Below are 17524 nucleotides of genomic sequence, written 5' to 3'. Positions count from 1 at the left end.
AATATACATTTTAATACTATATTTTAATATAGTACACATTAATATTTAATATTTTATATATATTTTTTACTAAGGGGCCAAAATCAAGTACTTGGTGGAAAGCTTTTATTGCTCAGCGGTGAAGACTCTCAGCATAGGTCTGGCTCCAGGGATGAGGTTCAGGGAAGAGAATGGGGAGACAGCAGGGTAGGAAAGCAAAGTCTGTGGTTAGCAACATCTGGCCTTGTCAGTCAGGTGGACCCTGGCTTGGTTGTGGTATCCATCTCTGCATAATGAAAATGAGCTGCTTCTTTATGTGACATGCCTCGGTCATCACTACCTGACCCAGTAAGGTCTTTACCATATCAGTAGGCTGACTGATGAGGAAAAAGGGAATAATGGGCTGGTTTTCATTATTTCCTTCAATAGGAAATACTACATACAGCCCAGGAATAGGTGCTGGGGTTCCTTGGACATAGTCTCTCAGTGGAACTTAAGTTCTAGTGTCAAACAAATGGAGATTAACTGGAAAAACACATCAATGGTTTTATAACTACAAGCTAAATTGGAGAAAAACCAAATTAGATGAAAATGCATACTAAAGAATACTTGCAAGTGGGGGACACAGAGCTCACGTGGGTCAGGTAAGGCTTCCTGGACGAGATGACACCTGAACTGAGACCGTGAGCACAAACAGGAGTTTGCTGAAGGAAGGTGGTTGGTGAGAGAGGGAAAATCTCCAAAAAGAGAACATATGCACATTTGTTGTGAGAATACACAAGGGAAAGATTTAGTTATTGAAACACTGTAGCCACTGAGGGATTAAATCTTTATACCAGGCATCATTTGAATTATTTAGATCTAAGACACTAACATGTTGTCCTGGTCATTATTTTTCAGATTATCAATTTCACTACTCGTTTTTTCTTTTATGTCTGTTTTTGCCTCACTTGTTGAATTTGAAGCACACTACTGTTTCCTGTGTGTGTCATCTTAGTCAAGACCCATAAAGATAAAACTTAATCAAAACTCATAAAGGTAAAAGAAGACAATGAGAATACCGGCCTATTGGAGATGGAAAATGCATATTGAAAAGCAGGAAGAGGTGGGAGAAAGTCCTCATAGTTCAATGGGATCAGATTTTGGAAAGCCTTGGAAACCAGAATAGGAAATTTGGACATGAAATTATGGGCAATTTTTTTATGTCTCTAAACAAGTGAAGAAATATGATAAAAGTAACTTTTTAAGAAAATTCATCTGAGTTTGGTGTGAAGGATTTATTCACTTGAACAAGTATATGTAGTTCCACGGGGAGGCAGGCACTGAATTTTCTCCTGGTATGCATTGGAATAGCTAAGCATTGTTTCTTAATGTGTGGGCTGCATATACATGCTCCAGATGACCCTGGAATATTTGTTAAAAACAAGATTTGGGGGCCTGTGTTCTAAATCTACTACATCAAAATCTCTGGGATGGAACAGGAACTTTTCATTTGAACAAGCACCCCAGGAAATTTGTGCCAGATAAACACACAGAACTAGTGGGCTGAATGGAAGCAAAAGGCACTGAAGACAGAGCATCCAGCTGGGCTGTTAGTAATCCAGTTGATTACAACACAAAGGCTACAATGGTTACCATGGGGATTCAGAACTGGGGTAAACCTGGGAACTACTTCAAAGGAAACAGAACATCATAAGGTGGAGGAAGACTGGATTTAGGAAATGGAAGAGAGAAAAGAGTCCTGGAGCACTGTCATCCCTGACTCCTGAGAGGCGGCCAGTGACCGGAGCACTCATTAGGCCGGTAGATATCGGGGACGTTGTTGGCAGTGAGAGGAGAACAAAACGAAGGGCTCTGCATTAAGGTGAAGGTTCTTAAAGAATAAGAACAGGAAAGAAAAAGAGAGGTAACGAGAAAAGAGTAACCTGGTCTATAGAACTGAGGGAGCTGTCAATTAGAATCAAGTTATTGTGTGAGTCATTATAGAGGCTCTTCTCACCTTAAAGGTGCTTAACAAAGGAAGTGGGAACAGGGAGGCAGACAGATGGTATGGGATTTAAGCTCAAGAGAGAGTCTGCACAAAAATAGAGGGGAGAGGAGTTGAAATTATAACTAAGAAAATTTTGAATCCTGGCAGCAAAGAGAAAGAAGAGAGGTAATAAGGTTAGAAACTTTCAAAACAAGAAAATTGTCGGTTGCTGGCCATTTTGAATAAGAAAGAAGATAAGTGGGGCATGTAAGCATTATTTATTGTTCTAATAGTCTTCTAAGCTTTATAATATTGCTAAATGTAGATATATAGATACAGATACCTGGGCAGATATAGAGAGAGGTGAAAGGAAGTTAGTCATCTTTGCAACCTTCTTTTCCCCCCACTAGAAAATGTGAAGGTATGTTTCCACAGTTTACTGACATATTAACAAAATTGTTTGTGTATACTGTCTGGCAGATAAGTATGGCATTGAATGAGAGATGTTTATTCTACAATTACTTGTACATCTGATGCTTACAAGCACATTTAATTTCTGTGCACAGGAAGGAATGCTAACACCAAAAAATAGTGGCATGCTCAAGAGATCAAACCTTGAAATCTTACATGTTAATGCATTATTTAGTTTTCAGAATCTGAAGTTAATAAAAATTGGCAATAAAGCAATAAAGCTCCTTAAAATTCCTTTTGTTCAGGATCCATTGTGTTGATCTTGAAGATCCATTTGTTCTAAAATGATCGAAGCTGAGATCTCCACCTAGTGGATTTATAGGATTTTACAGGCTTTACAGAAATCCTCCATTTTTTTCCTCTTAGAAAATTAACAGGTTTAAAAGACTTCTACTTAAGACCAAGCATAATTGTCAACCAAACATTCTCAAATTGTTGAAATATACCAATATGCATATCGCTAGACTACAGTTAACAAGCAAAGCTCAATTTTTATTTATATACCATAATTAGGAAAGCAGATCAGGCGCAAATATGAATATATAATCATCTGTGTGGAAAGCAATATTGTAATACCACTAATTGAGATGTGTATAGTAATTTCCATAAAATAAACATCAAGTGTAAATCTGCTCGAGTACTTTTTTCTTCTTCAATCTTTCATTTACTTAAAGCTTTTCTTTTAAATTGACTCTTTTCCAGGACTAGGCAAAATTTTTCTTTCCCATTTCCCCATTCCTTAGGGAAGAAAACTCATTTGTGTCAAAGATATCTTGTGACTCCATCTTTGATTTTTGCTTTATATTCAAACGTGTACTTTTATTTCACTGATAACAAAGAGTTGCTATGGATTTTTTCTCCCAAATAATGCATTTGAAATGCATGCAAAAGCTAAGGGGGTTTGTGTGTTCTTTTGAAGAAAGCTAAAGTAGAAAATGATTATTATTTGAGTTATTTTGTTCACTTTGTTCTGCCTCCAAAGGTGATGTATTAGCATATTCAGCCAATGGTGGATGCAGTGTATGCTTTAGAGCAGAGTTTTCAGCTTCATTTATTCTTCTAGGAATTAGAGGCACCTCCTTTTCTGCCTCAAAACTAAATGCCTTTTACCTCTGGTAGTGGGGGGAGTGCTTCAAGTGTCTCCGATGCCATTGCGCCTTCTTTATGTGCACTGCTATCTTGATCTGGTTGAGTATTTAGAGCCTCTCTCAAATCATGCATATTACTATTTATTTGAAGATCTATTTCACTAGAAGGTTGTCTATTTTCAGTTTCCTGACAACTTATAACACTCAAATCCTCAGCTGTAATTGTAGCCTCAACAGTACTTGAACCGTGTAACATGAGATTTTTACTTTTTCCATTTTCCCAAGTTTGCTGCTTTCCTTTTGTCGTGCCTTTTAAGGTCATCTGTCCGGTCTGCATTAACATGCTAGCATTTGCCTTGCTCTTATCAGGCATTTTTTCCTCTTCTTTTCCTACTATTTTTATCTCTAGTGCTTGGGTGCCTTCATCTCTAGGCAATGCATTCGTGCCATCAGTTTCTTTTTCGCTACTATTGGTTAGATGTGAGATGGCTTGAGTACTAAGGGAAGTACTGATATCCTTGGGAAGTTCCATCCTATTTTGGGATGCAATAGAATTCACCTTCGTAAATGTTAGGTTGCCCTTGGATTGTGTTTGGGGAATGAGAGAGAAATCACATGTTTCTGTCTTAGGAAGTTTTTTCCCTACATCTGTTCCCTCGTCCATAAAACAATTTTCTGTAATCTGATGTGATATTTTGCATTCTTTCACTAATATTTTTTCTTCATTTCCAAGTTCTTCATGACTTGAATGTTGCACTTCATGCCGCAACGTTTGATTTTGATCTACAGTATGTTCCTTGTAGGTGTCAGTCTTGTGGTCGCCGACAGGTTGGGTTGGATTTTCCAAGGACAAAGAAAACTGGGTTAGCACACTGGTCTCTGATTTGTCCTGCTCGGTGTGCTCAGTGAGTTGTGTTGCCTCTTGGTCAGTAGTCCTCCTGGAATGGCAGGATGCTAAAACATCACTGCCTGTATTTTTCTGAGAACCTGGTGAAGAACTGGAACCTACCAAGGCCAGGTGAGTTGCACCTTCCATTTGTTCAGTCGAGAATGGAGGGTGTGAGTGCCTGTGTTCAGCTGCAGGGGCTATGAGGCCAGGCAGTGTTGCTTGGCTTCCATCAGAAATGAGGCCAGGAGGGTGACGATTGCCTTCCAGGGAGCTATGGTTGACTACAGGTACATTGTTAGCTGTGAGCAGAGGAGCTTTTTTAGTGTGTTTTTTGTAATATGGGGTCTCATTTGAGGCATGTTTGAGAGGCAATCTCTTTGAAGTGAGTGCAGCATAGTTGTTACTCTCTGGCTGGTGGGGAAAAACTACAGATGACAGAAGGTTTATTTTGGCTTCTTTCTTAGAAGCTCTGGATAATTTATTAGGAGGTAACAATACTTGCTCGCATTTTGAAGGGAGTTCTGGTAAGGATTTTTCTGGGTGGACTCTGGCTTTTCTAAAAGGGTGTAAATTTAATTTTATCTTTAAATTTTGCTTTCTGATTTTCCCTCTGAGATCAGATTGATTGATCCCTTTTTCTTTCAGAATCTGTGTACCAGTAAGCCATTTTCCTCCTTTGCTTCTATCTTGCGCACTGCTACCTTTTTTGAGATTCAAGGTGGTCAGACGCTCACTTTGAGTTTTTTGCTGTTTTGAATGGGTTGATGTTTTGGGTGACATCTCCAGCCTATTTTTTTCAACTAAACCAGGATCATGGAAGCTAACACTCCTAGGGGAATATGTTTTCTTGATATTTGTTGATAACCCCGATATCTCCGTATTGCCCTCACTCGTAAGGAATTTTTCTATTGCACTATAAATTTGGATTTGCTCGTTCTTAGACTTTGAATGTTCTCGACTATGTGGCTTCTTTTCTTTCACATAATCTTTAAATTGGTCATAGGGCACATACTTACAGATAAGAGATTTTTTTGGCTGGAAATCCCGGGGCCTGCTCTGTTTTAACAGTTCACAAGGATCATAGTATTTTGATTCATATTTTTGTAAGGTCTTTTGTACATAGTGTTCTTCAGGCTCATAAGGCTTGGATGATGAGCTGGTAATAAAATGCTGCTGCCTGTGAGGTTGTAAGCCATTGTCTTCTTTTTCTATTGGAAGCTGCCATGATTCATTTGTTAAATGCTTTTCAAGACTTTCTCTTGCCAAAGCTGAAGCTCCTGTTGCGTATCTTCTACTAAATGTGTCACTGCTGATATCTGTGGAACAATAAATGCAGAAATTTAACACTGAGCAGAGTTTTATTCCCCCAACCAAACAGATGCTTAGAAACCTTACCAAAGGGGTAAAAATGATTCTTCTAATTATAGCAATTCTTGAATATTTTCTAATTTTTCATCAAACCCACAAAGGACATTTGGCAATTTGTTGTGTTTGCAATGACACTCTCTGGGGCCACATTTTAATCAGTTGGGATGCTAACTTAAAGTTGTGGAATTGGAAATAAAAATGTTCAGAGTTGTTTGTCTTTCGAATAGTTGTTTGTTGATTAAGTAGCTTTAAATATGAATAACACTTAAATCTTTTTCATCCCACTGGTTTCATCACTGGTTTTTCATATAACCAGTGATTTTTTTTCTGCATTCATTTCTCACTTGGAACTGAATACTAGAAAGGATATAATAAAATATCAAATAGTGTTCAAGTTTCAACAATAAAAGAAAAATGCACATAATAATCTTGGACCCATAAAAGCAGAGATCATACCTGTTTTATGTCCCAACACTGATCACAGCATTCACTAAACAGTTGTCAAATGAATAAGTATTTTAGTATATGACCTGTTCTGAGTTACAGAAATCTCTGTCCGGAATTTTTAAATGGTGCAAGTTAATGATACATGTTAAAATATTTTAGTGACAAAAGCATAAACTAAGAGCCAGGCATTGTGCTAAATATTGTACATTCATCATCTCATTTAATAACCACAAGAATCCTGATCTATTGGACAAGCCCTATTATTCTATCACTTTTACAAATTTTAAAAAAAAGCTTAGAGAGGATGAATGTTTCCCCCCAGTCATGCCTGCTAATTGACATGGGCAGAACTTGACCCCAGTCTGTCTGACATTAAATCCTATCTTCTTAACCACAGTGCGTATTATGTTTAAAATTGCATCTTATTAGTAAGCTTTCTCAATATTGTGGATTTGTTTGTTTTACCCAGAAAAAAAAAAGAATTATTTTTGCTCAATGATAGAAAGGAAGAGGTAAACTAAGCCTCAGAATGGCATCTAATATTATCTAAGACCTGCCTTCGACTTTCTGGGTGACCTTGGAGAAGCCACTTACTCTCTGGATATCAGAAGATTAGACTAGATGGAAACTTTATGTGGATATAACTTTATGTGGGTATCAAATTTATGTGGGTATAAAATTATTCTGGGGAAAGAATATGTAGCCTTTATCAGACTCTAACAGAGTTCTGTGCCTCAGAGATAAATATGAAGAACTATATGATGAGATCATGGCTAAAGTCTCCTCTGCCCCTGAAACACCGACTCTGTGCTTCCAGTCGAAAGGCCTCGCTAGAGTGAGAGTGCCCCTTATTGATGGTGGTTCGGGAGTGGATGTGGCCTTGGTTGATTTCTCCTCAAATACCTGTCCTCTCCAGCTATAGTACGATGCCTGGCATGTAGCAGGATTTCAAATGTTTCTTAAAAGTCTATCCATTTGACCAACCAGTGTTCTCTGTATGAGACAAGGGACTGGGTTTTAAATGGTCAAGAGATCATATTCCCTTCAATGTGGGATTTTCCCATGGAGAAGTTAAGGTGCTGGGCAAAGCTAAAATGAAGCATGTTTGTGTTGAAAGGCTAGGAACTAATTTTTTTTGTAAACTAAATCAATCTAATCTGTTTTTTTATGGCTGATGTTTATTTCCTTGGTCATTCCTCTTTTGAGTCAAATTAGCAATCCCCAGAAACTGGTAAAAACTAGAGGCTGGGAAGGCAATGGAATAAATTCACATCCTGCCTTATGCTGCATGTGAAATAACATACAGTTTTATTCTTTTCCAATGGCCCCCAAATTCATCCTTAGGGCTGGATCCCCATGGTAAGCATGCCTTGGTGCAGTACCTCTGTCATTCACATTCTGAAAGAAAGCTCTGCTTGTTGTAATCCAATTCAAATAAATGACAGGAACCTCTTTACAGAGCAGCTGTCAAAGTTTTCACTGCTAAGCCTGAAAGCATCGCCTTACTATTCAGGAAGAAAAAGGAAGACATTTAATTCATTGCCTCCACCTAAATATTGACATCGCCCATGTACAGTGGGTAGATGTCACGGCCAGATTCGCTTGGCTCCCGACATGGGACAATGAATTAAGTCCTGACTTTCCCTGGACTGGGAAGTTATCATCCCTGACAGCTCAGCAAGCAAAGTATGTGTCTTGACATCATTCCTGAAATGAATCACTAGCATTAGAAGGCCCATTCTTCTAACATGTCATGCTCTGGGAAGGTTGCTTACTGCAGAATTGGCATTAGAGCTAGAAGGATGTTAGAATGGAAGCCGATACTCAGGCTCCCATAAATCTTAACAGCACTATTGCTATTTAAAAGGTTCTTCTATTTTTTTAACATTGTTAGGTGTTGGATCACAAAATTCACTTTACAACAGGATGTACTCTCAGCTCCTGAAGGTGGGGAATCTCCATCTATACCTTGACTCCAAAATACATGCATGCACACTCACAATGTTTTTAGAAAAGGAATAGACTGATGCTATAATGATTTTTATTCTTTTGTTGAAGAAATTGAAAGAGGCTACCTCCTTCAGAGGAATTTAAACACAGTGAGATTTTCTAAAACAAGACCACTCACCTAGTGTTCTTGTTACATGCTGTGGCAGAGTTTGAGGTTGGACTTCCCCAGGCTCAAGATTCCTTAGATTTTCAACTATCTTTGGATAGTATCTTGTGAGTAAGCCCGCTTCATTAAAAGCTGCCATATTCCCAGGAGGGGCTGAACAACCCGACTGCAGCAATCTGCCACCAAGGCAGATATAAGTGCCATCTGCCTCATGGTCCTTTCCTTTCAGGTTTCTGTGTAACCTTTCAATGGCTGTGGATTCAGAGGTCAGTGCTGCTTGGTGGCTGCTTTCCTGTAAAAATGCCATTTCCTTTCTGGACCCCACAATGGACTGGACCTTTATCTCATTTTCCTGGGTTAAGCGGCAGTTACAGTATCCCTTAGTGTGGTGATATCTTGTCTCATGAGCACACAGGGATTCACCACAGGTTCTGCAACAAAGCTTTCCTGATGTGTGTTCATTTGCTTTGCCTTGTTGAAGTTTCCAGTTAAATACAACTAAACCTAGGCAAGTGAGAACAACAGCTCCTGTGACAAACAGAAAGACCATTAAAAGATTACATCATAGGAAGAAACATATAAGTCACCAAATGTGAAATCCACAAATATCAAGGTTAATGGCTTAAAGGGCATCGGGATGGGTGGGAGGTCTATCACCATGTGGAAAAATAGCAGTTCAGAGAGAGGCCATATTATTGACACATTCTGTGTTCTAATTTGAACCTTTTGTGTGTGTCTATTAAAAATGACAAGAAACAATACTATCTGGAATAGTCTTTAGTGGAAAAAAGTTTTTTTTTTCATGGACCAAAATTCACTCAAGATAAAATAATTCATGCATTAGAATTTTCTTCCTGCCTATGGGAAACCAGCTTAATTCCAAATTTCCTATTTCTTAATACCATAGTCAATCCCCAAAATAGTCCACAGTTAGTATATATCTGAACTTATCATATACCACATCTCCCCCTCAAAAAGAGAAATTGATTCTACATAGTATTGTTCTATATTGAGTCCCCCTAAAGATTCACCCCAAGCTCAGCATACCTCCTTGGCTTCCCATTATAAAGGCCAAACTCCTCGACATCCAAGACTTGGTGCAATCTGGCTATGACCTCTCTTTTAGCCTTGTGTTTCATTATTTTTCAGATTCAAACACTATGCTTCAGACTCTTCGATTTATTAGTCTAAAAATGCACTTCTAAGCCTTTGTGCATGCTCTTAGTGATGCTTGTAATGCCTCCTCCTATCTCTGCTAATTTGAATTTTATTTACCCTCTAAAATCTAAATCAATTCCTCCAAATTTATTGATAACTCTTCTGTTTTTTTTCTTAATCTTGAAAAGATCTTTCCCTTCTATGAACTTCCTCAACCATATGATTAACATCTAAGTTTGGAATGTGTGGTACTGTCATTTCCTGTTCTATGAAGGTAGAGCTTACCCTCTGAATAAAACGGCAAAGGCAGTGTTTCTCAAACCCAAGTGCGGAGTCCAACCCATTTCTTCTTTGCTGTTTCCCATCTCAATAAATGACATCATCAACCACCTAGATGTTTAAACCGGTCTCTGAGTTACACCTCAACTCTGTCAATGTCACAGTGCTTCCCTTTTTTACCTTAGCATCTAAAACAGTATAAAATTATTCTTTTCACTTACTAATTTTCTTGTTCACTGTCTGTCCTTCCCTGCTAGAATTAAGCACTATGAGAAAATGGCGATTTTCAATTTTGTTCAAAAACGTATCTCTTGTGCTCATAACTCAGGCACAGAAGAGGCACTCCAGAAATGTTTATTAAGTATTAAATAAACATAAGGAATTCTGTATATGAATTCTAATCATGAAAAATGCTGAGTGGTCTAATTTTACAAATCCCCAAAATGGTGATGGGAAGACATGGTGTCAGTATTGATGAATGTAGGAACAATGTGTTCTAAGCCCAGCTCTGCCTACAAACTTCGCAGAAGCTTGGACAGGACAGTTCCCCGAGAGAATTCAGTATGAGTGATGTCAGACATGGATGAGGTGATGTCAACACTCTAGGTTCATTGGTTGACTGCATCATGCCTGGTTCTCTCTCCACTGCAGACAACTTTAATGAAAACGTGATGATATATTTTGAACTTGAAAGAAAAATGAAGGTTTCAGCCATGGTTGTTTCATTTTTTATGTTAAAAATACAGATTAAACAAAAATAATGACAGTTTCTGGTAAAATCCTCCAAACTTTGTATAGTTTACTAAATCTTGAGGTCTCGTAAATTCCCTTTAATTTATTTGACAACAATAAATCTTGGAGAGTGCTGTAACATATTGAAATAATTCAATTTCTGTTAAAGACACAACGTTTTTTAAAAGCAGTACCAAAAGTTACATCAGAATATTTTTATCGCCAGGTCCTAGAGTTTGATTTATTTCAAGTGATGGCTTTGGATTTTAAGTGTTTAAAATGTATGAAAATAATAAATTTTTGGAAACAATATCTCCCTTATATGGCATAAGAAAACTCAGGATTCAAAGCTTTATTCTAACAACTTTCTTGGGCAAATTTTCTAACCTCTCTGAGTCTTATTTTCCTCCTCTGCCAAAAGGGGATAATTAACACCACCCAGGGATTAAATGACATAATATATGTGACATGTTTAATATAGCATGTTGATATAGTAAGGCTCAAGGAATGGCCGTTGGGGTTTATGCTGACGACTGCTGCTGCTGCTGTTTGGGTTTTGTATCGCCCTATTAGTACCTACAACACTCAGCTTTTCGGTAAAAAAAATTCCCAAAAGCAAATCAGAAAGAAAATTCTTTGTATGGCCAGTGCAGGTACTAAACCAAACAACAAAGGAAAGAAAGGCCTAAATTTTCTTAAATACATGCAGCGGCCATTGAAATTGGAGTAGGCATGATCCCACTGTAAAATAAAGTTTCCCCACTAATTGTGTCTGATCGGCAAGGGGAGCATCGTGGACATTAGAGCTACGCCTGTACCATATCACCAGTCAGGTGTGGTCGTTTTTTGTTTGTGCAGAGAGCAAAAGCAGCAAATGAAGCTTGTAGGCAGACTGAATGAGCTATTAAGAAGATGGTTGAATTTTCATTGCCATGGGCACTGTTGCTATTTTTAAAAACTGTTCTGACAATCTTTCTGTAGGAAAACCGTTGGAAAAAAAAAACAAAATAAAAAGCAAAATTAATGATAAATTCTCATTGAAGTATTGGAAACGTGTTCCAGCTTCATGAAAGCTTTCTATTTTTATCCATCAGGTTACAGAATATCAGTGTCAAGATGTCAATGTTTGGTGCCAAATAAGCACTTATCAGTTTTAAATTAACTGAATATTATTATATTATATTGAATCGTGATGTTTATCTATAGCTGAGGAAGAAAATGAAATCAGAGGCCAAATTAGAGTTCCAAGTTTTTTTGTTCCTGTCTAAAGGTAGAGATAAGTGACCACACTTTTACTTCAGAAGGAACAGGATCTTAATGGAATGGACAGAATGAACTGATGTCATAAGTCAGAGTTTTTTAGAAGAAGAATCTTTTTTAAAAACAGTATTTTAACAATTTCTCAATGAAAGATACATTATGATGATAAATTCATGCACTATAACCCAACATGTATATAATTTTATTTATAAATTATCAGAACATATTCATGCATATTAAGCATCCTATCATTTTGACAAATCTTTGGAGTTTTTTGAATTTCTATCTCAACACTAACACAGAGTTGTTAACTTAGCAAAATCTTTCCTGAAAACAGTTATAAAAGGTACCTAGAAGATACTGAAAATTACTATTATAATATTTCCAAAACAATGTCCTACAAAACATAATTCAGTGAAATCCTCTGTGATGAAGGGGGTTTATGGTCAATAAGTTTGAGAAATGCTTTACATTATTTCTTCCTCCTAGATTCATAATGCTCATTAGCAAAGGAAAGGCAATGAGAAATTCTGTAGTAAAGAAGCCCATTTCATTTTGTTTAATCCAACATAGCCCACATCTGTGTGAACCCCACAATATATTGCTTATATGTGAATCTGTGTTTGTTTGTATGCAATATCTATTAATTATCCCCTCAAACTAGTATTCAAAGAAGCACATTTAAAAAAACTATCTATGCTCTATTGTTTCATCTTTTACAGTAAATTATTTCTTAGTGCATATAATTACTGACATGGCTGCACGGTTTTTGAAACGATTTATCTTTCTGAGATGATTTGAATTGACTTTCAAATGAGTTTGAAAAACTAGTGGTTTTTCCTTTGCCTAGACCTGATGCTGGTCTCCATCTCTCCTGATTATAGGTATAACTTAGAAGTTAGACATCTGATGTTCAATTAATTTCCTGGAAATCTGCTATGGAATGATTATTTATAGTACATATTCAAAACATATAATTTCATTTCTGGATGTGAGCCCCTGGCCTTCCAGCTTTGAGGAACCCTTCTCCCCGCACACATGCACATGCACATGCACACACATGCGCTTCTCATCACCATGGTTACCGCAGGTGCAGAGAATTTCACCATGCACTGCAAGCGTAGGGGGAAACACACATTGAGGTAAATGACACAAGAAATCTCGTGCAGACTTGGTCTTCCACTAATGACACCAAGCATCGTGTATACCATTCATTCAGTTAGGTGTAATGGCAGCTGATGCATAATTTCAATTTTTTTAAACTACCAAAGGAAATTTAAAGGGTTGAATATTATACTCTTCTTAGTCTGTGAAGGAATGGGCCAAGTTTTTGAAAGAGACAAACAGAAATGTTAGATAGAATTCAAATCCCCAAACAAGAGGAAACCAAGGCACAGAGAGGTCAAATGACCTCTTGCCCAAAGTTACACAGCAAGTAAGAGCAGAGCCAGGATTCCAACCCGGGCAATTCAACTGCAGAGCTCATGTGCTTCATTACTATGCTATACAACCACCATAGAGCGGGATGCACGTGATTGTCATAATAGCACCTCCTCATGCACTTGGTAAAGATCACTTATTCTTACTGCAACACAGAGAGGCACCCTTATGTGCGTGCTTTGGAGAAAAAAAAATCCATGTCTCATAACTTTTTTAACCCCTAACTCCCAGCATCTTAATAAATGTACCAGTGCTCTTCAGCATATGGACAATTGGTAAACTGTATGCACTATTCCTTCATTATAAACAAGAATGCTGAAACCTACATAGCAATTTAACTTACTCAGGATCACAGTAATGGCTATACCAGGGTTAGAGCTCTTGAATTCTGGTGCAAGGTCATTTTCTTCATGTTAGACAGCTTTTCTGCAACAGGAAATTCTTGCAACCTGTGCCAAATAGCTAACATCCTCCTTCATCTACTTACACATTCCCCTTTCCACAAGCCCTGGCACATTTTTCCAGTTGCCAAGGAAAGGCATCATTTAGTGTATGTCAAGGATATGGACAAGAGGAGGGAGAAGAGGAGGGTACACTTTTTTCCTGGCATACCTGCAAAGCCCAGGACAGTGAGCAGGGCCACATCCTGCCCTGGGAGGAGGGGACTTCTGTCCTTTAGAATCAGAGTGAGGTTGGAAGCCTTGGGATCGCAGTTGGTGTCAGACAGCCGTAGCACGCTCTTTGCACCGGCCACAGCAGCGGCGGGTGGCTGACAATGTAGGGCTTTGGCATTTCTGAGCTTGTGAGCAGAGGACTTAATGTAGTTTCTTAAAAACCGGGCAAGGGGGTAGAGATCACAAGTACAGCTCCACTGGTTCTTATCTAAGCTCAGAAGGATTAAGTGCTTCAGTGGAGTAAAAACATCTGGCATTTGGGCCAACCGATTTCGGGAAAGGTCCACTTCCTGTAGCTGAGGCAGGGGCCGGAAGGTGTCCTTCCCAATGTAGGAAATAAAATTGTTAGATAAATCCAGACGCCTGAGACTGTGGAGATTTGTGCCTCCGAAAGAACTGTCTGTCAGATTAGTGATCTGATTCCCATCCAGCTGGAGCCGGGTCAGGCGCCTGTTGTTCTTGAACCAGGATCCTCGCAGGGTCTGGAGGGCGTTATTGCTAAGCACCAGCACCTGCAGGCTGCACAGCTTGCTGAAGGTGTGATCCGAGAGTGTGGAGCTGGATATCTGATTGTGCTCCAGCAACAACGTCCGCAGCTTTGAAAGGCCATGGAGGGCATCTTCCTGCACATCCTCAATGCCATTTCTGCTCAAGGAGAGCAGGGCAAGATTAAACAGGAGAGACAGATTTGTGCTCTCTATAGAAGAAAGGGATCCATCAGTGATGATCAAAACTCTCGTGGTCACAGGGGCTGCTGTGGGGAAGAAAAGCACAGGCTAGAAGCAAGATACACACAAATGGTCCAGAAGTGAGGTGCAGAGCAGAGATAATCAATACCCTCTGGAGAGATCTGATCACCTGGGTAAGAACAATAAACAAAATGAAAACAAGTCTCTGATTTCTCAGTTTAAGGGGAAGTCGGGCTCTTTATCAGAATGATGGATTTTTATATTCTTTGTTACTATGACATGTTTATTTGAGAACATAAACCCATCTGTTCCTTTACATGTCAAAGTTAATTCATTGTTTGGGATTATCATCACTGATGTATTTTTTGACCGTGGTTTTTCAGGCTGCTTCTCTGTGAGGCTATGTACTGACCTGCCCCGGCCCTGCTGGCCCAGTACAGATTCACCCAAAAGCCCAGCCTGCGTCTGAGCCCACTAACCAGTTTCCCATTAGCAATGCATATTTATGCTGTGCACTCAGTCATCTTTTCTCTCAAACATAAAAGTATGGGTTTGGGCCCAGAAGGGGGGCCTTGGGGTGTGGAGTGAGAAGAAGTGCTGGCTTTTGCTTTTTAGCTCCAGGCTAAAAGTTGGTGACTCAGTAAGGATCTATATTCTCTGCAGACAACCCAAGGATCTGTCAGTGGGGTTCTCATTATAGTCCGGGCCATCTCAGCCTCCTGTCTGATATCTGTTTCCTCCAATGAAGTCCATCATGTGATGACAGGTGGCATGCAGGGCTTCCAACTGTTAAATCCCTTTGCCATAATCACCTCAGAGCAATCACAGCTCTGTCATTAGAAATCAAAGCGTTTTAACTCAATAAAGATATATTATAATCAGGAGTTATTGTAACACATCTTTATCATGCTAAAATTGTTTTGACTGCAAATGACAGTGTCATAAAGATAGAAGAGTCCATTGTCCCTGGGAGGTCTACAGGTGATATTAGAACAATCATCCATGAGGGAAGCAAGTCACAATTCCCTTATGAAATGCAGACTGTATCACTGAAACAAAGAGATTTTAAAAATGTAAAAGACAAAGGATTTTCAAAGTGCCTTCTTTTTCAGAATTGTTCCCATCTCTGTAGCACAAGGAAGTTTAAGTCATGGTATTTTTTAAAAAATACTTATTGCTGATTATTTGAACTCTATTAACTCTGGACAGTTCAGCACTTTATTTCATCATTTTTTTAATGAGTTGAGGGAATTTTGTTTTTATGGATCCCTAGTGCTCTAGGGATTTGTCAACTTTGAGGGAACAGACTATTGTTTCTGTCAGTTACTTCCTGTGTAGGACTAGACAAACACTCCACTCACAAGTCACCAATTTCCTTTTAGTGTTCATGAGATTTAACTTCACAGTTTTGGCATTCTGTAAATGAGAAGAAAAATACAGAGGTGCCGCAATGTAAATGAGCAACATTTGTTTCTTATAGACATCTGTTATCTCCAGGCAAAAAATAATATATACACACATACACACACACATATAGTGAAGTTAGGAATCCAACTGAGAGGGTGGAAGTGCAGTGTTTAAACGTTTTAAATACTGATTGGAAGTAGTGTACAACCAACTAGGCTTGTAGCTGTCTCTCTTCTGTCAGGGATGACAATAACAGCTACCTCTTAATTCCCATAAAATCATAGGATTTTAGAAATGAAAGAAATTATCTTCTTCCTCTTCATCTCAACTCAGCCTTATTCTGAAAAGTTTTCATTGGTAGATTTTATAGCTTGCTTATCTCTTCTTAGACATCAGGATGTAAATCACATTCTCCTCAAATTTGTTAATAAGGTGTCTTATTAAATTGTTGACTTAAGCAAGCAATATATAATGAATACAGGCAGCGTATCTTGTTAGCATTTCTCCAGCTGATTTACCATCAATAAAAAAGCCTAGACTTTCAAAATTAGGTGCACTTTGATAATAATCTATTTTTCTGGTACATCATTTAATCTTACTAATGCTGAACAACTGCAGTGCAGGTTTCTGATTCATTGATATATTTTCCAGCCAGTGGTAGTGTTCAAATTTGTACAAAGTGTGAACAAAAATATAATTTAAGTAATCTATTTCTCTCTTTTATATAAAAAAGTGAAGCTGCATGAAATGGTAGTATTCTCCTATAACAGCAAAATGTCTCAATTACCTCTGAAAGTCTTTAGTTTTGGCTGAGACCACCAGGAACAGGAAAAGAACATAATGTTATCAGACTTAGTCACTGGGGATGTGACTAAAAATGGCTTGCTCTTGAAAAGTTTACCTCTTTAGCTGAGCCCAGAAAGCAGTCAGTGCAATGAAAGGCATGACAATGAATTTTGTAAGCACACTAAAAATGGCTTTTTGAGTTATTGGTGTTATTACCTACTATATAGGTTAACTGGTGACAGAGGGTTACGTCTTTGGTGCACACCGAACATGGCGCAGGGCAAGCTGCCACCAACCGCAGCATGATGGCAAAGAGTATGAGCCATCCACCTGAAAGTAAAGTAGAGAATAATGCACATCATAGTGTGGACATTTATTATCTATCTTTTCAGTACAAAATGCTCATGAGGCATTTTGGTGATTTTTGCCTTTTAATGAGCTCCTAGGGTTCTCACAAGATGCCAGATAAATGACTACAATCCTTAATTTGTATAAAATTTAGACCAAAGTGTTAAAGTGTTTGACCGTAAACTCAGAGAGCTCACATCTAGGACAAACTCATTAATATAGATTATTAAAAGATTAAGTTACTTTGTAAAAGACTTTACAGTTTTGTGAGCTTCAAGGCATACCTTCTATAACTCTTTCAACGCTGCAACTCAATCTGAGGTTGAGAAAAACTGAAGTTCAGAATGGTTAATAAACTACCCAAAGTTACATAGTATTAGATATTTAACCTCAAGTCTTTTAACTCTCAACCCAGAGTTCTTTC

The 17524-nt window shown here is 38.3% G+C and overlaps 2 protein-coding genes across 2 annotated transcripts in view; one reads left to right on the top strand and one right to left on the bottom strand.

Moving 5' to 3' along the window:
* Positions 1-17524, top strand: part of TNNI3K (TNNI3 interacting kinase) — a 288749-nt gene that overhangs the window by 206466 nt on the left and 64759 nt on the right. The window lies entirely within an intron of this gene.
* LRRC53 (leucine rich repeat containing 53) lies at positions 3343-17056 on the bottom strand. The gene is given in 5 exon segments (XM_045835312.1): positions 3343-3519; positions 3521-5712; positions 8340-8855; positions 13809-14624; positions 16969-17056. Coding segments are annotated over 5 exon segments (3789 nt in total).

The sequence above is a fragment of the Phyllostomus hastatus genome, unplaced genomic scaffold, assembly GCF_019186645.2.
Source record: "Phyllostomus hastatus isolate PE091 unplaced genomic scaffold, TTU_PhHast_1.1 phas_contig_209, whole genome shotgun sequence".
In the NCBI taxonomy this organism is placed as follows: Eukaryota; Metazoa; Chordata; class Mammalia; order Chiroptera; family Phyllostomidae; genus Phyllostomus; species Phyllostomus hastatus.
This window is presented reverse-complemented; position numbering and strand designations above follow the sequence as displayed.